General features: G+C 54.3%; 1 protein-coding gene across 10 annotated transcripts in view; it reads left to right on the top strand.

Annotated features, from left to right (window-relative positions):
- The window catches only part of MYT1 (myelin transcription factor 1), a 68,081-nt gene that overhangs the window by 14,913 nt on the left and 31,459 nt on the right, over positions 1-21,709 (top strand). For all 10 annotated transcript variants that reach the window (XM_034641062.1, XM_034641059.1, XM_034641061.1 and 7 more), the window contains exons 2-5: positions 6,816-6,916; positions 15,023-15,077; positions 15,998-16,028; positions 21,240-21,302. In XM_034641062.1, the coding sequence (XP_034496953.1) occupies positions 6,816-6,916; positions 15,023-15,077; positions 15,998-16,028; positions 21,240-21,302 (250 nt within the window). The remainder of the gene's footprint in view (positions 1-6,815; positions 6,917-15,022; positions 15,078-15,997; positions 16,029-21,239; positions 21,303-21,709) is intronic.

The raw sequence follows: 21,709 nt of genomic DNA, 5'->3' as shown, positions 1-21,709 counted from the left end.
TGCTTATCTGGTACAGGTGCCACTCCCCCCACCCCCCAACCCAAGGTTCTGGCCCACAGATGTAGAGAAGGTCTTGGGAAGAGGGATTTGGGATGGCGATCTTACTTTGAACTTGGAGAGGTGCTAGACTGCCTTCTGCAACCCCTGGGAGCTGCATGACATGGACCTCTGTGCCCTCCGAGGGCCTTGTCTTCCTGCCTCCGGAGGCACCATCTGGACCTCAGGGTTTTGGGTTCAGAGAGTCTCTAGGTCTGGAGGGTGGAATTCTGGGCTGTGGTTCCCCCAAGTGTCTACTGTGACATGTGGTTGGTTTTGTGTGGGCCTTTAATTATTTCTACATTCTTATTCTAACTTTTCTTCTTGACTTTCTGGGCTTTGCCTTAAGTCTGAGCGGCGGGCAAGAAGGCCTGGGAGCTGAGGGGATGGATGAAGATGGAGATGAAAAACAGAAAAAAATGTTTTTCCTTTTAAAGGGGAAGATTTGTTCATCCTCAATTCCAGGGCCCAGCTTTTCAGTGGATACATTCGATTCATGGCTTTGAGGTGGTGTGGGATCGATGGGGGGAGAAGTATGCACGGCCAGAGTTCCGCTCTGCGCAAGGGCCCAGGAAACTGAGGAGGCCTGCCTTCTCCCGGGCAGCAGGGCCCCAGGCAGGGGTGGCTGGGGCTTGCCCAGCATGGCGGCCAAGTGACACACAGGCCCAGACTGGACAGGGGGCCCTGTGGTTGGTTAGTTACATGCGGGGGTGGGGGAGAGATCGGTGGAGCCATAAAGCTGCCGATACACCCCAACGGCAGAGGCGTATTTGTCCCGTATCTGTGCTGATCGGGCTGCTCAGAAGCTCTGGTTGTGTTCACCAAGCTGCCTGGGGTGCGTCCCCCATGCATCACCCTGCCCTCCACGGCCTCCAGGAGAAGGAGTGGTAGGTAGTCCAGGCCAGACCAGGACACAGGCTCACAGAATCCCGGGCTGGGAGAACCGAAGGCAACCCACTCAGACCTCCTGCCGCTGTAAGAGTCTCCGGAGCTGGCCTCACTGACCGGCCACATGCCTCCGGGTCAGGGGCTCCCACATCACAGTGGGAGGCAATTCCTCTCTTGTAAGGCAGCTCTCGCCAGAAAATTATTTTCTGATCTGAGCATCCACTTGACGGTCCTCCTGAAACTACCAGAACGCACAGAACCCTCTGCGCACGGCCCGTGATGTGTGAAGCAGCCCTCACCCACCCCAAGCTCCGCTTTCCCCTGTGACCTGGTGTTCGGCAGGACCACCTGGTCTCCCTTGCCACGCTCGAGGTTCATTCCCCTGGGCTGAGCAGGATACTGCAGAGGGCATCCAACCTGTGCAGGCCTCTCCCCGCCATCGAGCTGGTCATCGTGGCCCAGTGGGTGAGCCCTGGTGAGTGAGGGAGATTCACACCGAGGCTCCTTTGTGTATGCCACGGACTGTTAAAAACGGCATTATTGAAATATAATTTACCCGTCATACAACTCACCCATTAGCAGTGCACAGCTCAGTGGTCTTAGCAGACTGATGGCTGCACATCTGTCACTGCAGCTGATTTCAGAACATTTTCGTTACCCCAGAACCAAACCCTTGCCCATTAACTGTGGCTCTCCCCTTGCCCGCCTCCCCCGCCCAGCCCTCCTGGCAGCTAATCTCCTACGCTACCTTCCGTCTCTGGATTTCCCATTTCTGGGAATTCTGCAAATTCCATTCCATAAACACAGAATCGTACAATACGTGGCCCTTGCGTCTGACATCGTACCACGTATGAGCACTTTAACGCTGTTTTGTTGCCAAGAACTCGGCAGCTCTGCTTTGAACGGTCTATTCAGACCACGCATGCTTGGGCTTTCTCCGTTTTGGACTAATTTGAATAGAGCTATGATAAATTGTTGTGGACAAGACTTTGAGTAGACGTATGTTTTCATTTCTCTTGCGTCTGTATCTAGACGTGTAATTGCTGGGTCATATGGTAAATCTGTTTAATATTTGGAAGAACTGCCAGACTGTTTTCCAAAGTAGTTGTGCCGTTCTGTGTTCCCACTGGCAATGTTTGAGGGTTTCGGTTTCTGCATATTCTCTCCAGCACTCGCTGTTATCTGTTTCTGTTTGTTTGTTTGTTGTTTTTGATTAGAGCCATTTCAGTGGGTGTGAAGTGACATCTCGTTGTGAATTTGATTACACGTCGGACATCTTATCATGTGCATATTGGCCATTTATGTGTTGTCTTTGGAGAAATGTCTATCCAAATATTTTGCCCATTTTTAAAGTGGGTTATTTGTCTAATTATGAAGTTTTAAGAGTTTGTTTTGTATTCTGAACGAATTATTCATCTGCAAATGAGTTAGATATATGATTTGCAAATATTTTCTCCCAGTCTATGGGTTGTATTTTCACCTTATTGACGGTGTTGTTTGTCATGCAAAAACTTTAAACTTTGATGAGATCCAATTTATCCATTTTTTTCTTTTGCTGCTTATGCTTTTGGTGTTCCACCTAAGAAACCACTGCCTAACCCAAAGTCAGGAAGATTTACTGCAATGTTATGTAACATGAGTTTTAACTTTAGATCTGTGTTTCATTGTGTGTTAATTTTTGTGTATGGAGTGAGAGGGGTTCGACTTCATTCTTTTGGTTATCCCATGTTCCTCGAGTTGCCATATGAATTTTAGAATCAGTGTGTCAATCTCTGAAAACAAAGCAATGGCTGGAGACGTCAGAAGTGGTCATATTCCGGCAAATGGCAATGGCAGGATTTGGGACTTGGGACAATCCCCAGTGTTCATGCTCGAGGAGCTGATGGCTGAGCTTTGGGAAGGGGAAGCTTGAGTCCTGTGAGAAGCTGATGTTATGAGCAGTGATGGAGTTGGAAAAGGAGTATGTGGGATGGCAGTGGGGAGAGTGAGTGGAGCAGAAAGATCACGCGGTGATGGAGAAGAGACACTCGGGGTGAGGGGGACGTGGGGGAGCACGAGGAGGGAGTCAGCATGTAATGGTGCACAGTGGGGATGTGCTATAGACGTTAGCGGTGATCTCCCACCCACTGTTTTGGTGAAGGGCTGTAGGAGGAGGCCATTTGGAGTGGGGAGTGAAGAATAAAGTTAGCAAATTTGAGTTCCTTAAGAAACATGGTCATGCAGGGGGTGGAGATGGTGTGGTAGCAGGGCTGGTGTGTGTTGTCTAGATGGACTGTGTTCTTTAAACATGGATGTCTCTAGCTCGTTGAAGAGTTGAAAAGCCCTAGGGTTCAGTTTAGAGGGAGTGATCAAATATTCGAGAAGAATATGGTTTATACTCTAGGTATCCTTTAATCAGTAGTGGGAAGGAGGGGATATCAAGCCAGATGGAGCGGTTGGCTCAGCTGGCATGCAAGACCTCCCTCCCTATGTTGGGGACAGAGCAGGGACCAAGAAGGGCTGGGGCTGAGGGCCTGACATTTCCTACTAAGTGGTGAGAACTTCTGATAAGTGTGTGCAGCACGGGAGAGCCCAGACGCGGACTCTGTCTGTGTGAAGACCATTCCCCCTTCGCATTCTGGGTGAGGGCAGGTGATACCAGCCTCTGGCTCCAAAGGCAGCCCATGGTCACCAGAGATGCAAAACCTTGTGAAGGCTCTGAAAACACTTTGACTTTTTGCAATCACCTCCTGACCCCTTGCTCAGGCTTCTTGTCCTCTGTTCTCATTTTGGGGAGGGTGGGGGAGGTTTTGAACTGAGGAAGGTGTTGCGCTGTCAGTGCTGAGGCAGGGCTAGAGGGAGAGTGGTGTAGGAACCCACTAGGAGGACATATCATTCTGTATGGGGCCCTCCAAGAGTCTGTGGGGTTGGGAGTGGGCACGAAACACCTGTGTCTGGAAGGAGAAATGGATGCCACCTGTGGGCCCAAGGGTTTCCAGATGGGCCGCCTGGGGTCTCCCCAGGTATGGGAAGGAGGGCTTCACGCTGCCTTTTCAGGGGACTGGCTGGGCTGGTTGCTGGTCTGCAGTATTCTCAGTTGGGGTGGCTGGGTTTCATTAGTAGATGGACCTGTCTCTAGCCTGGGTCATGGCTCTGACCCAGTGGAGGGAGATGCCAACTGATCTCTCAGGAGATTCCCCTCCCTGAGGACCCACATGTATCTGCTAACAGACCTTGATTACTTTTCGGAGCTTATCTGTCTGCCAGAGTCCTGTCAAAGTGAGTTTGGGGCCTCTGTGGGGACAGATGCTAGGCAGTATGGAGCAGGCAGGGTGTGCAGGGCCAGGCCCCAGAGAGGTCATAGCCAGTGTCGCCGTCCTTGCCGCCTACACCTAAGGAACTTTGTGTCTATGAGCAGGTTCAGAAGAACTCATTGGAGACCTAAGAACCCAAGAAAGGAGCCTGTCTTGAGGAAAACGTGTTCCTTACTTGCAATTCCTGATAATAAAGGAAGTGATATTCTCATGCATTCACTATGCAGCAGACCCCGAGAGGCCACTTTCCGGACATGTTCCAAATCCCGATGGTTCTTTCCTCCCACTTAATGTGTGGATGAAGGAGGTGACTAGCAGGTCAGGTGTGGGACCAGGAGCCCGATCTGCATCACGCCCGCCTCCCTGCCACCCCCTGAGTGCTGGCTGGCAGCATGACTTCTAGAAGCAGCATCTGCAGGGGACCCCCATGTCTCTGTGCAGGGCCTTCCTCTGGCCTGGGGACTCTGCAGTTGTTTGGAGTGTGGGGGCTGCCTCTGTGCAGGCTGGGGTGCAAGCCGCTCAGTACTTCCAGACAGGCAGGTCTTGCCTGTCGTGGGGCCTGGCCACACGCACTCCCCAGCGGGGGACAAAGAGGGCCGCGTGGGGGTTTCCCAGCAGTGAGAAGCACGGCCGCACTTTACTGGGCTTCTAATAGTGACTATAGTTTGCTGCCAAATATTTCCCAGGAAGAGGAGACAATTGCATCAAGATAGAGCTGGTCCTCCTAAGTGAGGTTCTGGCCTCGAGGGTGTGTGCCTCGGTGCGCATGGCTCCGCCACCCAGGGGCACAGCACTAAATGTGTCACTAGGGTGCTCTTAGGCTCCTTTGGCCAGAGGAGGCAGGAGTGGCTATTTAGAGGTTGTGAGGCTGGAGCAGATGCTCGGAAGGCCCTAGTGCTTTGCCTGAGCTGATGGGTGCTGTGGAGCCTTCCGCAGGCTTTACTTGCAGACCCCTGGGGCCGGTGAGAGCGTCACACAGGAAACCAGAGGTCCCTTCACAGACTCGTGCAGCTCACCTTGGCTGGGCTCCCCTGGGAAGCCGAAGAGACTGAGGGAGAAAGAGCTCACCCTCCCTCAGCTTCTAGGGCACCCTGCTGGCGTGCGAGGAGGAGGGAACATGCTCCTGCCAAGATCTTAGGATCTCATGTCCTTCCCTCCAGCTGTTAGATGTGCTCCAGTTACCTCATATATTTACATGTGTTACCGTGACAAGAAATTCCGCTGGAGCCTTGCAGCTCAGCCCCACGTGCAGGGTTCTTCCTGGGAGGTATGTGTAGAAAGTGAACCCCATGTACTTTGCGGCCTGGGGTCTCCCAGCTTCCACTGTCACCAGAGTTGCAAGGGAAACTCTCATCCCCCTGTCAGGTGTGATGGGTGATTCTTGTTGACTCACCTCCTTAATTTCCTCCCTCCCACCCCCATAGTGGGATGCTTCCTCTTCCATCCTCCTCCTTGTGAGTTCAGGGTGATCTCCCCTATTCCCAGCATAGGTCTGGGAATATAAGTACCCAGTGGGTGGTCTGGTCCCATCTGGAGTGTGCTGTTGACTGCTAGGCACCCACCCAGGAAGAGCTACACTGCTCTCACTGCCCTGGGGGAGGCCAGTTCTCACAGGGTCCCCTGCAGGTGACCCATACCTCAGCGAGAGGGAGGCACACAGTAGGTGCGCACAGTAGGTGTCAAGTCCTGGTGGTTTTACTCATTCCCTTGAAGACCTTGCATTAGGCCATCTCCTTGACAACCAGTCTGCTTCCCTCTCTGTGTGTGCTCCTTGAGGTCACAGGAGGCCCTTTAATGGGATGGAGACATTTTCAGACAAGAGGTTGCTCTGGCCGGAGCCACAGGGCTGCCTGGGGCAGGAGTGGTGGAATTTTAGAAAAACAGCATTTGGAGTGCATGTCAGAAGCATGAGGGGAAGAGAGATAATGGGTATGACAGCACTGTGCTGACCTACCTTCAGCAGAATCCAAGCTCACTTCTAAAGAGAAGCAGAGAGCAGAATGCGGGAACACTCATTTCCTGTTTTTATTGTTGGTTACTTAATGACCTTCCTTTGAAACGCTGCAGTTGTAGAAAGCTAGTTGTCATGGAAACAGGGAGTGCCATGCAGGGAATAGGCATTTCTTTGTCATGTCCAGCTGATGCCTTCAGCCTCTGCTTAGACGTGTGAATTTATGTGTGGAATTAAATATTCACTGGAGACATTGCCCTGGAGAGAGGCAGAAACAGGGAGAGGAAAGATGGCGGAAACCAGGGCAGAGGGGAGGCAGGGTGTCCGACCTCACCTGACTTGCATCAGCCCCCTGTTGGAGCGGCTGTTAGTGGAAACCACACCCACGCTGAGGCAGATTCCTGGACATCGTGCAGGGGTGCAGGGTGCTGGGAGCCTCTGGGGAGTGTTCCAATCAGAGGCTAGTTTTCCTCAGAGAGCTTCTGTCCCTTGCCCCTGGAACAGCAATGGGGCCTCGACCTTGCACAACTTTCTGGTGGATTCCAGAAAGGGGGGATTGCATAAATCCTGTGAAAAAGAGTGGTCCAAGTTTCTTCATCTCCCCACCTTGAGCTGCCTTCATTAGGTTTTCTTTTCTGACCCCTCAGAAAATGAGTTCCGGGGTGAGCTGCTGAGTCAGAGGTGGACGCAAGGAGACAAAGCCAGCAACTGCAGGACCTCGAGGCTTCTCCTGGGCAGACGCAGCAAGGTGAGGCACGTGGAGGGCAGCCCCTTTCCTGCCCCTGCCCACGGGGGGGGGGGCAGGGGTCCTTCTCACTTCCAGGCGTGCGGTGCAGAGGTGACTTTTGGTCTGATCACTATTATTCTTGAGTACGTAGAGGGTTAAGTGGGGTCTAGGACCATCAGTGATCTGGTCACTGTAAACTTAAAGGAAGAAAAATGACTCTGAATAGAGTAAAACTAAAATGTGACAGCAGAGTGTCACCTCGGGCCAAGTCCCTGCTCCGTGTCTGGCCATACCTGGGCAGCCTCCATAGTTGCTCCCTGGGCAGGCTGAGAATCCTTGGTAGACTTTGCTGCAGGAGCTCACGAGCTCTGTTGACCTTGTTCATTTCCATCTTCCCAAATAGAGGCAAATGGCACATGCCTGCTCATTCCTACCTAGAACTCACTGATGGAGGTGATTCAGGCTCCCTGCCTCGCCAGAGATGCTCCCAGCCCAGGGCATACCATGAGCTTGCAGCCACACCAAGCCTCCAGTTCTGGAACCTCCCAGGATACACTCTGGGTGACTCCAGCTTTCCAGGGGCTGGTGACCCTCAGAGGTGGAAATAGAGGGGACAACAGGCCTTTGGGTATTCCTTTCTGGACCTCAGACTCCAGTCTCTCATTTTTTTCACATGGAGATGGTCCCCATCAAGGATCCAAGCTGTGAGGCAGGGCATGGCCCCCCAGATGTGATGGCCCAGGGTATGGACGGGAAGGGCTAGAAAGTTTGAGGCAGCAAGTTTATTTGAGGATGTTTGTAGTTTTCTTTGAACCTGGTGACTAGAATATACTTCTTAATGGGTCTCTCCTGGCACCTTGCTAAGTACCTCCACTCCCACTTTTATTCCTGTAAGCTTGTCAGTGTTCTGCCATGTGGAGCCTGAGGCAAAAGGAAAAGTTGGTAGTACCGATCCTATCTTTATTTAAATTTTGGGCATTTTGTTCATCATGGATTTTTGGCATTAATTTTGATATTTTGAAATATCACATTAAACCATTATCTCCATCCCTGAATTTTTGTTTCCCACCTTAAATTTGCACCTGGGTGAATGCCTCACTCATCTCTTCCCAGTGCTGAACATTCAAACAGACATTTTGTGACTGAAAGAGTTATCTGAGGTCAGGGGCTCTGGATGACATGTCTGGACAGTTCCTGGAGGTGTGGGATGGACAGCGCCGGCTGACAAGCTCAGAGGGTTCAAGGCCGGCTGTGAGCAGCCTGGTGGCCTGTGGTCAGGCTTTTCCAGCAACAACTTCTCCGTTACAGAGTCTTCCCTCTAGTTTGGGCAGATAGGACCTGAGTTACTGTTCTAAGCAGAGAAGCTAAGAGGCCAGAGAAGGAGGGAGGATGTGCCTTTGACAGACAGGGTGGGTTTTCAGAAGGGCTAAGGGGCTGGCCCAGGTGGTATGTGCTCACTGAGCAGGCTAGCGGAGGCCGAAGCAGGGGGGCAGTGGTGGCCACAGGAGAGCAGAGTATCACACAGCCGGGGTGACTGACTTCATATGGGGGTGGGTGGTGTGGACCTCCGTGTCTGGAGGGTGGCGGGCCGGAGCGCAGTGCTCAGTGCCTGCCGCCTGCCTCTGGTTCAGCACCAGGAGTGTGGACAGCTCAGAGATGGGCTGAAGCAGGGGCTGTTAGGAGGTGCTTGTGGGTTTGGGGAAAGTGCTGGGCATTGAGCTGTGTATTTTTAGTTTTTAACTTAAGGCAAAAAGGAGTAGGCATTGATGGTAAGTCCTTAACGTTTGACCTTAAGAATGAAACATTTAGGGGCGCCTGGGTGGCACAGTGGTTGGGCGTCTGCCTTTGGCTCAGGGCGTGATCCTCCGCTATGAGCCTGCTTCTTCCTCTCCCACTCCCCCTGCTTGTGTTCCCTCTCTCACTGGCTGTCTCTATCTCTGTCGAATAAATAAATAAAATCTTAAAAAAAAAAGAATGAAACATTTAGGCTCCCATCACATAATATTCAATGGAGAACTTGGATATGAATCCAGGAGAAGGCTGATTGTGTGGGAGTCTACCAGTCCTTCCTCCTGACAAGGGAGGGATACCACTCTGCATGACCTTTCTGGCCTGCTTCACTGGGTGTCCCTGATTTCTACCCTTTAGTAGGTAGAAATTCCTTTTACGTTGGAGTTTTAAACAGATGGACTCACACATAGCTGCTTTATCAGGGTGTCTACTACAGGGCTGTAATTTTTAAGAAAGATTTATTTATTTATTTGAGGGAGGGAGAGAGAGGGAGAGAATGCTTGCAAGTGGGGGGAGGGGCAGAGAGAGAGAGAGAGAGAGAGAATCTTCCAGCAGACTCCCCTCTGAGCACGGAGCCCGACTCAGGGCTCGATCCCAGCACCCCAAGACCATGACCTGAGCTGATACCAAGAGTCGGATGCTCAACTGACTGAGCCACCAGGTGCCCTTATAGTTATAATTTAAAAAAATTAATGAATTAATGTATTTTTAATTTCCAGTACAATTAGCATACAGCGTTATATTAGTTTCAGGTGTACAGCATAGCAATTCAGTGATGCAGGGTTCATCGCAATGAGCTCTTCATCCCCAACACCTGTTTCACCCATCCCCCACCCACGTTCCCTCTGGCGGCCACCAGTCTGTTCTCTAGAGTTCAGAATCTGGGACTTCTTGTTTGTTTGTTTGTCTCCATGTAACTATAATTTTTAATTTGTGGGTTGGAGTGAGCCCCAGTCCCCTGCTCAGAGATGTTAGGAAAACTGCTCCCAAGACATGCTCCCTGGGGTGTCCTTTCTACAAACCAAGGAGAAGCTTGCTCTGTGCAGCTGCCAGTAGGCTGAACAATGGGTGGAATGTCAGCAAAATTTCAGATACACAGTGGGACGCCCCCCAAAGGGGGACAGAACTATCATTTCAAGGGAACCAGGGGTGCAGTGATGGCTCTGGTGGAGAGGCAGGGCTGTGGGCACGCGGTTTAGCCTTGAGGATCAGAGAACGGAAAGCTGAATGTGAGCACAGGGGCCTGAGGTAGCAGAATGTGTACCTCTTCGAAGAAGAAGGCTGCTCTTCGGGCTGACCCTTGATCCGCATGCAGGTACGTGCTCAAAAGAACGGGGAGCCAGGGAGGGTGTGCAGGCAGGCAGCCTATGGGACTGGGGATGGGGGCTCTGAGGGATTCCATTGCAATGCTTGGTGGAGAGAAGCAGCAAGGAACACACTTTGATGCTGCTAAATCCTTCAATGGTGGGAATGTGGGTCTGCTGTAAGGGCTTCCCGGTGGTGGTGTGCGAGCTGGCATTGCCCTTGGCTGTATGCACCCAGATTGCTGCCCCTCCCCCACCGCCTCCCGCCCCCGGAGAAAGGGGACACTGGCAGATGTTGTTGCAGCCAATAGGGTGGGGGACAGCCGGTTCCCTGCAACTCCTGCTATGTCCCTCTGCCCTCCTCATCCCACGTCACCCCTTCCTTCTAGGCAGGCTTGCCTGTGGTCTCCTGGGAGTCAGTGGATGCCCCCCTCTCTCTGTCTAGGTTTTCCAGGAGGGAAAACACCGAAAGCCACCCACAGGGACACTATAATCCATAAAATCTTGTGGATTTAAAAAACTGTCCTAGGTTCGTTCTAATTTTCCAGCTTTGCTAGCTGTTGGAACACATTCTAAATAAACTGGAACACAAACCTGTCTCCTTCTCCAGTCCAGGGCTGGGAGGAATGTCCCCCAGGGTCAGGGAGTCTGGAGCCCCTGCCCAGCTTCAGGCTTTGGTATGTGCTCAGCCTCTTCTGACTGCTCCTGTCCATATTACCCAGGTCCAGGATCTCAGAGATATTTCCAAGTATGGCCATCTCTCTGTTCGTCTATCCGTCCCTCCTTACATAATATGGGCTGAGCAGTGAATGAAGCTCCATAGGAGACGCAGTGACCATGAAAACGTGAATGGACGAGCTTGTTGCACATTGAGATGAGGACCTCGAGGGAAATGAACAGGCACAGAATGGAGAGTGGGGGGGGGCGGTGGGAAACAGGAGGCACAGGCCTGACTTTTGAGAGGACACCCAGGGATGTTTCCTGCTTCCCAGGACTAGAGCACCTCTCAGCCTGAGGCCATCACCCCTAAGACCCTCAGGTCCTCACTGACTCCCTGAGCCCCCTCACTCCCACCCAGGATCCCAGGTCTGAACAGGCCCCTCCCTCCCGAGCTCTCCCTTGGGGGAGGGACCTTGCCACCTGGCTGCTGAGGCAGGCATGACTCCTGCCAGGACGGGGGCTGCAGAGGCAGGACAGCTTCAGCATGAATTCCATTCTTCGTCCCACCCTTAGCTGTCCACGCAGAAGAGCAGGGACACGGCATAGGCTGGAGAGGAGCTGTGAGAGCCTGGGAAGAGCCAAGATGTGAGAGAGGGAGAGAGGGAGAATGTGCGAGGGGGGAGGGTCTCTCCAGAGACCACCACAGATGTTCCTGAACTTGGGGGTGGGCGGGGGGTCAGGGAGAGACCCGGACTCTGAAGGTAAAGGCAAAGATTAGCACAAAGTCTGTTGGGCCTCATTGCACACCTCGTGAAAAATCTCGGACTGGACATTCTTGGACATTGATAGTCTATCCTCTATGCTTTCTTCCTGGCTGTGTATCTGGTTTCCGAGTGTTTTTCTGAGAATCCAGACAAATCTGTGGTTTCAAGGCTGCATGATTACTGCATTTGCTTTTTTTGGTCCCCAAGTTTGTAAATGTCCAACTTAGGGAACTCAGTTCTGGTAAGGGTGCTACGCAGATAGGTCTGAAAAGGGGTTGGTCTTTGCGGAATGATGTGAGAACCGTTTAGATTTAAAAAGAGCTTATGTGATGAATCCTGACTTTATAAAAAAATACAAAACGGAACAAAATAGTAACACCTTCTTGAGTGAGACCCATTATATGGCACTAACAAAGCAAGTTAAAAGGAAGGATGAAGAGACAATTCTCTTTGGTTAATGGATGTGGCAAAACAGGATGTATTTGCATTTGTAAATGGTTCTCCTCCCCATAGTTTTCCTATTGAAGACAGAACTATTGAAATATTAATTACGGTGGAGTGATGGTTTAAGGAGCACAGGGAAGCTGTAAGATGCTCCTGGTGGCAGAACGAAGGTGGCTCACAGAGGCAGAGTGCAGACGATGTTCTTGAGAAACATCACTGTCCCCTAGGGAGAGGGGGGATTGAGGTTGGCTTGGCTGTGACAAGGGGGCCTTTTCACCTTCCAGGTAAGAGGCCATTCAGTTATTTCTGTGCTGTACAAAAACAGAGACGTGATTGACTTGTGCTCGGAACAAGCGAAGGGTTCTTAAAAAAAAATCGGTGAAACACTGGGACGTGTCTGGTCTTTGCACCAACGAGTGGCCTGTCTTTGTGTGGTGAGGGACAGAAGGCCCTGGGGGGCTGCCAGGAAGCCAAGTAGGAGCATGAGCCCAGGGGTGCTGGGCTGTATGGGCTTTGGTTCTCCATCTACAGCACAGGGAGGGAGGCCAGCAGAGAACCAGCCTCTGAAGAACTTCCAGCTCTCTGGGAAGGAAGACAACGGAAATCGGAGATGCAGCGGGGCTGGTTTTATCACAGATTTGCCCAGACGCTTGCGAGGCAGCCACCACAGCTCCTTTCAAGCAGCCCAGAAATCAAAGTCTCCCAGTCCGTTGTTGATGTCCCACGTCATCCTCTCACAGATTCATTCTCATATTAAAGAGCTAACTCGTTTTTCCTCCTGTGGTTGAGGTTTTCTTTTTTTTTCGTTTTAAAATCAAAGCTACACGCGCTGAAGAGAACTTCTCACTTATTGACCATTTGATGCAGATAAATTGCAAATGGAAAGGTGCTCGGCAAAACGAATGTCACAGCTGTTAGCTTCATCAATGGGAGCTCGTAGTTTGCAAGCAGCGCCCATTACGCATCCCTGCAACCCTCTCTATTCTCTGTTCTTTGAATAATTTATCCGCAGGAAATCCAAATTGCCAAGGCACGCTTTAACCTAGCAGAATGATTGCCAATTTCCTTGGGAAAACTGACAAAAAAAAAAAAAAAAAAGAGCTGTAGATTGCATTTCAGCTGAAAGCAGGCGGCGGCAATCAGACGCATTAGCTCCTTTGTGCGGCCTACATGGGAAGGCCCTGCGCTTGGGCTCCGCGCAGATGACATTTGAAGGCTCATAAATGTAATGAAGTCCCTTTGACACCTGCTCCTCTCTTCACTTTAAATGTGAGTCATTGGTCCACGGGGAACCTCTGCTTTAAAAATAGAGATCATAGTAATTGTCTTCCGTGCCATCGGAAGGCTGTAATAGACACGCAGCTCCTGACGCCAGCTCTGCAGCCCGGGGTGGGCAGGTTGCGCCATCTACCCCAGGTTTTGATTTTTCTTCCCTAACAAATCACATAAATTGTTGTATGTTAGTGCCGCCTGTGGGGGAGGTTCACTTTGCAAGTTTTGTCTTCCTAATTGGGGGGATTCCCTTCCCCTCCTTGGAGGGCCTTCTGCACCTCAGAGCTCAGACTTGTCTCTTGCAGGTCTCCAGGCTCTAAAGCCCACTTCTGTCTCCCTTCCTTCCATTCTGCTGCTATCTGACCTTGTCTTTGACAGCCTTGGTTATGGCCCGGGACAGGTGGAATTGCTCCCTCCCCTTCCTGACCACAGGGACTGGTGGTGAGCCTTGTGGGCTCATGGGACTCATGGGACACACCCTGACAGACAGAGGCCCCTCCCCACCTGGCCTCAGAGACAAGGAGCGCTTCGGGGATCCCACCTACCTCCTACCTCTTCATGGCCTCTCTGCCCAGATTTGTTATGGGTGACATAGGCCCAAGGTTCTATGTGATGACCTGTAGCCCCAAGGGGCATCCCCTCCTTGGGCTTCTCTGTGACCATTGTCTCCAGGCTTCACCCTCCTGAGGGCTCTTCCTCGACTCCCTCACAGGACTTTGTGGACAGTGTTGGTCCATGGAAGTTGGTCAGGGGCAGGGAATGTGGGGTGCAGTGATGGGCTCAGGTTGGGTGGTCAGAGGATGTGAGGGGTCTGTACTGTGTGGGGTGCCCTGTCCCCCTCAGGGGGCCCCACTCACCCTGTCCTGGGAGAAGCGATGTCCCTGGGAGGGTGGCCCGTGGGTCCTGTCCAGATGGCCCCTGGGTCTGCATTCTTGCCTGAAGCTGGCTCCCACTTGAGACTGCTTCCCAAGTCTAGGGCCATGCTGTCCAGCACAGTGGCCATGGGCCCGTGGCATGTGGCCAGCCATACTCAGATGTGCTGTGAGTCCAGGAGACATGCAAGGTCTCTGTAAGTTTGTACAAAACAGTATCCCACTCACAGTGTTTTCTGCTGATTAGTGTTGAACTGATAATGTTTTGGGTAGATTGGGCTAGGTAAAGGTTAGTATTAAAATCCGTGTCGTGTATCCTGTTACATGTGTAATGTGGCTGTTAGGACACTGAAAGCACCATGCCTGACTTGCTCTCCGTTCCCACGGGGTCGTAGTGCCCCACCTCTGGGAACATACACTCGGTAAGCACATCCTGTCTTGTGTTAGGGACGGTCTGGTCCCTGGGCTCTGTCCAGGGTGGCACATGGTAGAAATCGAAGTCATTCATTTTCTGGACCCTTTGTGGAGGCCCGTTCTGGTCCCATCTGTCTGTTTCTAAAGGATGATTCTAGCGTGGTGGGGCACTCACTGCGATGGGAAGCTGGGCTCTGGGGCCCAGGGGATGGCCGGCCATGAAGCCTGAGCAGTTCACACCCCACATGATCAGTGGGTGGTGCCCCTCAGCCTTGTCAGGAGACCGTGGGCCAGGACCCTTACCATCCACCAGGGTCTGGCAGGTGGGGCGGGGCTCCTGCTTGAGGTTCCTGAGGGGGTGGGAACGTGGGGGCAGCGGGAGGGCGGAGAGTGGGCCGGAGCGTGGTTTCCCCACTGAAGCACCTCCCCCAGCCTGTTGCCCCGGGTTTCAGGTCTTCCCCTCCTGCGAGCCCACCCCCTTCTGTGTCACAGATTCACCGTGCCCAGCACAGCTGGAGAGAGACCATGGCCGGAGGCCCTGCGCAGCCCTCCGGGGATGGTTCTGTGCTTAGCCTCCGTTAACATCACAGTTGTTTTTGCTTTCAGATGAGCTTAGAAAATGAGGATAAGCGGGCTCGCACGCGCTCCAAGGCCCTCCGAGGTGAGTGCCGCCCCCTCTCAGCCGGGTCTGGCTGTGAGTCCCATGTCCGAAAGCAGCAAATGCCACGTTGCTCAGGAAAGCAGAACCTTGCAGTGATGACCAGGCTCTGGGACGCTCCCCCCTTATGCTGGGCCCTTGGGGTCCGTGGTGTGTGGTGCGTGAGAGCGTGCTGTGGGGTCCAGACAAATCTGCCTGGGGTGGGGGTGAGGAGGCAGACGGCTCCACAGAGTAGGGAAGGCAAAGCTCAGTCAGGACACCTTTCTGTTTAGAGTTGAAATGATGCCAGGCTTCTGTCCCAGCCTCCTGCCCTCCCAGGATGTCAGTCTTGGTGCTGGAGGGCATTGGGAGCTTGTCAGATTGAACTGGCAGCGGGCAGTGGGCAGGGCCCGTTGGCTGGCTCACCTCCCTGACACCGTAAGCACACGCTGGGCCAGAGTTGCATGTCCCATGTGTGGGTGGCCAGAGCTCTGAGCTTCTTGGGTGAGCTGCCCAGTTGGACCCTGAGCATTTTTGCCCCCAGTGGCCCCATCGCATTTTTGCCCCCGCTTGGCCCATCTGTTCTCTCTGTCCAGCTTTATCTGCTGGGTCAAGTTTCCTGTCAGAAGCTGACTTCCAGCTACAATTAGAGAAAGAGATACTCCTGGCTCTGAAGGCCCAGAGAGCTGGTGGTTAGGTGGGGGCGCCTGACCCACTCTGAAAACCACCAGCCTCTCTGGGGGAGAGTCTGGTGCAAGCATCAGGGGAGAGGTGGCAGCTTACTCCACTGGGCCCTGCAGCACATTCCAGGAGGTCAGGAAAGGATGGGGTTCAGTTCTCACTGGGATTGCCTCCACTTTTGTTCCCTTTGTGCCATGAGGGCAATGTACCTTTTCTGTTCGGACTCCCACATGTGTTTCCATTTCTCTCTTTCTCTCACCCAGTGCCCCCAGAGCCTACAGGTGCTGACCTCAGGTAAGAAAGGCTTTCTGCTAGCACCCAGCACCGCGCATGCCTGTGACCCTGAACACCCCAATGTCCCGCATGGGGCACTTCAGTTTGCCCGACCGCACTCCTGAACCCCTTTCCTCCTTGCCGTGAGTCCCATTGTCTCCACCTTGACTCTGCCCTCTCCCACCTCTGTCCCGGCCCCCGCATGCAGCCAGCCTTGAGACAGGGGCACAGATGTGCAGGACCTGCCTGTCACCATGGTCCCCAGCCAGCAACAAGGTGCTGTATTAGGGGGCTCTCACAAAGGCTTCTGTGTCTGGTGGCCGGAGGCCCCATTTGGCCAGAGATGAGGGAATAGGCTGTCCAGGTCCCAAGTTGTCCATGGGCTCCAGATGCAGACAGTGGTTGGCGTGTTGGTGATCTTGCAATGGCTGAGCTCTGTGACTTTCCAGATTCTAGGTCACGGCTCACCAGGGATGAGCACGTTGAGGAGAAAGGGAGGACAGCTCACTGCAAGGGTTTGCTGGGTCCAAGCAGGAGGGGCCAGGTTGACTTGCCCTCACCTGCCGGCTTCTGTTCTGGCATTGGCCCCTGGCATTGGAGCAGGGGGATGGCCAGACAGAAAGCCCACCCAGGCCTGTGTGTCAGGGCTGTCCCAGAACCACCCACACAACCTTTGAACTCCAGACTCTGTGGGCCTGGGGTCTTGGTGCAGTATTGCTTAGACGGTGCTGATGATGTCCAGTAACAGACAAGGAAAACCAGCCCCCAGAGCCCCCTCTTTTCTGAGGAGGGGTAGTGCCAGTGTATTCTGGCTCTAACAGGAAAGATGAGAGGGAAGTGGTGCTCGTGGAGGGTCCCAGCGTGTTAGGTAGGCATCAGGGGCCCCCTTTAATGGTCACAAATTCCCCACAAGACGAAGCCAGGCTTGGACTGCAGCCGAGGCTACCTGCAGAGGTTTGTCCTTGGGGGATGGAAGGGCTCCAGGCCCACCCTCTTTCCCATAGAGCACACCACAGAGCCCTCAGCCCCCAGGCCCCCAGAGACAGCTGGCGAGGGCTGCCTTGGTGAGGCGCTCTGCCCATGTGGAGGGCCAAGGGCGACCACCACACCTCAATGGGGCTTCTGTGAGCTTCCGGACTCCTGGCTGGGGATGCACAGAACATTCCAGTATCTTAGGGTCTGCGCTGTTCCTTCCCTGCCCCCTCTGCCCCCAGCCTGGAGCAGCCCTTTCCAAGTCACTGCACGCGTCCAGAGCTTTGGCGCTTCCTAATTCGTAGGGGGAAAGATTTGCACCAAATTGAACAAGTCTGGGGCCGGGGCCATCTCATTCTTCATCAGAGTTGTTGATGGCTGGCTTTTGCCAATCAGGACAATGAGAGGACCCCAGAGTGTCCCAGTGTCCCTCAAACCTTTGAGGCTGTAAGGGAAGGGGCTTGGAGGGAGGCCGGATGCCCTGGCTTGTGACGGGCTCTGCGTTGGCCGCACAGCCTAGTTTTGCTCTCAGGAGGCGCTGCCTGGTGCTATTATCAACCCATTCGTGAAGTGGGGAAACCGAGGCTCAGAAGGTTAGCGTTTGACCAGAAGAGTTGGATCCCACGCTGCACCACTCAAAGCCCCAGCCCAGGTCACAGGGTGAGAGGGTGAGGGTGGAGAGGCCGCCAGACCAGGCCAGTGGAGCTCAAAGGGGCCAGGGGCACCCGAGGGAGAGAAGGTTTCCAGGAGGGGGCTGCACTTCCCTTGGGCATGTGACGCGCCCCAGAGGACATCTTCAGGACAGTGAAGGGAAGGAGGCAGAGGACTCGAGGAAGCTCTGGGTTTGGGAAACAGCAATTAATTTTGGCAACAGATGAAGTTGTGGAGGAACTTGCAAAGGCAGGTCCAAAGAGCTTTCTCGCATAAGTTTGAAACACTAGAAGCAAAACTGACTCTGAAGGTGGAATGTTCTGAAATAGTCTCAGAGAGGCCCCGGCCACGAGAGGGTTCTGACCGTGTGCTTTCAACCTGCTTCCGCAGCAATAGTGAGACTGTAACAGTTTTTAGTGGAGAAACTGGGGACGAACGCATTGAGGTCTAAGTTTGAGCAGCAGCGTCTTTGACGGTTCCTCAAGTTTCAGGGAATGGCTGCTTGGCGTCGAGTGGAGTGGGCTGTGCCAAAGCGTCGCACACGCTCTCCTGGAAGGTGCCCGTCACGCCGTGTCCCCACCGCTCGCCGGCCGTGAGCTACGCCCGGAGCTGTGATCTGTGGCACCCTCAGGGCTCTCACTCCTTAACTGGGCACGTCAGCCCCACGGGCACCTTCACGCCGTGCGAATGGGCAGACAGTGCCGGCCAGGACGTCTTCCCCCGCTCAGCAGCGCTCTGCCCCGACCTGGTGAGGCTTACAGTGGGCGCCAGCGCAGGGAGAACACGGCCTGGAACAGGCGGCATGATGTTAGATAAACTCATGCAGGGTCACTGGAAGCGAGAGCCGAGTTAGGGTGAAGCTCTACTGTGAGACTTCTCCACAGATGAGGGACGGACACCTCCCTGTCCCAGAATTCGGCCACTTTCCCCTGCCCCAGGGTGTCTCTTCCCCGGAAGAGCAGGCTCCCAGGAAGCTGCTTGCTCTCAGGGCGGTGGCACGGTGGTTCTTAGGAGCTGAGCTGAGTCAGGGCTCTGAGTGCCTTCCCCCATCCCTGGAGCCCACGTTGCTTCTCTGCGCCCTAGACTGAACACTGAGTGCCCACGAGAAAGCAAACGGACCTGGTGGGTTCTCCTTTGTATCTTAGTCTGGACCCATCGCTGCCACACAACCTTGGGGTGGCTCTGTTGGAAGTGTTGGCCGGTGGAAAGGTGAGGCACCTGCCCCTTTGCAGAGGCAAGGCGCCGGACCCCTTCCGGAGCACCTGCAGGGCTGTTTCCAAGTCCGAGGAGAGTTGCCCATCTGTCACACCTGCATCCGGGTTCCCTCCCAGCCCACGTGACCTCACCTGAGGGCCTCCTCTGAGCCAGCGGCCAGCTTCTGCCTAGGGGGCGGGCTCTTCCTCCTGCTTCCGGGGGCTGGAAGGAAGCCAGTCCCTTTGAGGGGTGGTAACTGAGTGCCTGGCTCCGGGTGGGATTTGGTTCTTCGTGGCCTTGGCCTTGACTTTCCTTGACACCTGTTGTTTATGGTCGGATGCCTCAAAGCTGTCACCAGGACCTGCTCAGTGCTGACTGTGAGCAGCCCTCTGTAAGCCTCCCTGCCTATCTTCCTGTCTCTGCCACACTCAGGGAACCGCACCGGGGAGTTCAGGGAGACGGCTGGGCTGCATCTGCCTCATTCCTCAGGCTGGGAAGAGGCTCCCGGGGCCTGGAGCTGGTGCCACTTCTTCACTCTGGCCCCAAGCACCGTGACGGCACCAGTGATGCCACCCTGGGGGCGCTTGTAGGGGAAACGGTGCGAACTGGGTGGCACAGGCTGCTTGCAGGCAGCTGCTGGGCTTTGGCCAGGTCTCCGGCCGCCGCTGCATGGGGAGGAGCGCAGGGGTTCCCGCTTCTTCTCTCGCAGTGGTCCTCACCTGCTCCAGACATGTGGGCTCGCAGCCTGGGCTGCTGCCCCCTGGGCTAGAGGCCAGGACTCTCGTGAACTGGGGGCTGGAGGTGTGGCTCAGAGCTGGTGACGTGTCTGGGGGCAGGGCCAGTGGCCTACAGGACTTCACAGCAGCTGTCCCGTAATTGCCTGATTAACTCAGTGATTAATCGGCTAATTGGGACCTCAGCTTCAAATCCCCAGTAACAAGGACCTTTTGTGAAAAGTCTCAAAGCTAGCTCTTGAGAGAGAGAAAGCAAGTGTGGGGTACAGATTTTAGAATAGACAGGCCCGGTGCAGGAGTAAGTCCTGTTTGTCTGGAAAGGAAATCCACAATAAAATGTGGCATGTCTTCCCTCCCTCTCCCCTGTCCTCTCTCCCCCCTCCTTCTCTCCCTTTCTTTTCTCTCTTCCCTTCCTCCTTTCCTTTTTTCCTTGTGAACTCTTGAAAACCAGCCCTGAGCTCAGCCATGGTGGTCCTAGCCTGGAGGGCTGCAGGGAGACCACTGCTCCCCCCAAAAGCTGCTGCTGAGCTCAGGGTGTGTGGGGCTCTGCCTCCATCGACTGTTCTGTTTCTCCCCGACTCATCTCTCATTGTGACCTGCATGAACCCCACAGTGCATTGCAGTCAGGCCCCTGATCAAATTAGAGACCATCAGGCATGTCTAGACAGAGGTCGAGGGTCATGTGCCTTCTGGGGTCCACCTTGTTCTTCCCTCACAGAATCTGGAAAAACAAGGTCTTCCCATCTTGGGCACCTTGGGATGGCCGCTCCCAGGAGGGGCTTGGGCACAGCCTCCTTGGGCGACCACCCAGGCGTTCTACCAGTTCTCTGGGCATTAGTTTGCCACTCCGGAAGAGTGGGCGACGTCTGCTTCTTGATGTCTGTGGTCTGCGGTCATGCCTAGCAGCCTACAGGGCCCTGGCCTTGCATGGAGCTGACTCCAGGAGAAGTGGGTTGAGTGGCATGCCCTGTGCCCATGATCAGAAGCTTCCAGAGCTTTCTGTGGTTTGGTTCAGTGAGGAGACAGATGATACTGGAGGGTGAGGAACTCCTGGGGGCCTTGCCTTCATCCCCATGCACTAGCTGGCGCACAGGGTGCATGAGGCCCAGCAGCTCCCTTCCCCACATCTATGGGTAGCCCCTGGGTCATCAGCCCTCCTGGCCTCACCTCCCTGCACCAGGGAGGGTTGTCGTTGGGGCCAGGCCTGCGTGTTTACATCGAGTGGGTCCTGCCTGGAGGCAGCTGCTCAGTCCGCCAGGCCAGGCGTGTGCCTGGCGGGGGCTGCAGCCTCAGAGCACCAGCGATAGCCTGCTTTGTCCTGGGACCAGCCTCAGGTGCTGGCTCTGGGGCTCCACAGAGCGTCCAGTTTCCCAGCTGCTTGGAAGCCTGGGCAGTTTGCTGGCAGTGGGAAAGACTTATCCGCAGAAAAAGCAGCCGTCTAGGAGACACTAATATTGGAAGTCTTGATCTCATACATACAGATCATTAATTAAACACACATAAAATTGTAATGAGCCAATCGTTTATTTAAATGGGGTGAGTTATTTCATTAATTTTCAGCCAACTGCAAGCAGCCATTCTGAGATGCACTCTTTGGAGACAATCTCCCGCTGCCCAGAGTGAGGGTCTGGGTTGGGCGGGTCCTTCCCCCGAGTGACCACCCCTGCTTGTCTCCCCCCAGCTGCCCCACCCCAGGATGCACCGGCTCGGGGCACATCCGGGGCAAGTACTCCAGGCACCGCAGGTAAGGAGGTTCCTGGGAGAGAGGTTGGGCTGCGGGCTGTTGGAGTGCCTCTCCCTCTCTGGGCCCTGCCGTAGGCCTAGAACCTTCCATCTCTGCCTGCGGCTGCTGGGGCCAACAGGGCCGGGGCGTGTTGTGCTGCGGCCTCTCTGTTGGGGGCTGCGAGGCTGGATGAGTCCGTGGGGGAGAGCGCAGAGCAGACCTGCCATGCCTCGGGGTGACCCCAGTGAGCTGCCCCGGTGTCATCCTGGGGAGGGGGCGGTTCAGCTCGACTGCGGGTGGGTGAGGGTGTGCAGGGTCCGGGGGTAGAGAAGGAAGGGTGGAGGGTTCCTGATGACCTGCTTGATGGGACGTGGGCTGGGTCTGACAGAGGGCCAGTGCCCTCCTCTTTGCCACAGGGGGAGTGGTGT

This window comes from Ailuropoda melanoleuca, chromosome 13, assembly GCF_002007445.2.
Source record: "Ailuropoda melanoleuca isolate Jingjing chromosome 13, ASM200744v2, whole genome shotgun sequence".
NCBI lineage: Eukaryota > Metazoa > Chordata > Mammalia > Carnivora > Ursidae > Ailuropoda > Ailuropoda melanoleuca.
Note: the sequence above shows the minus strand (reverse complement) of the source record. Positions and strands in the feature narration are given on the sequence as shown.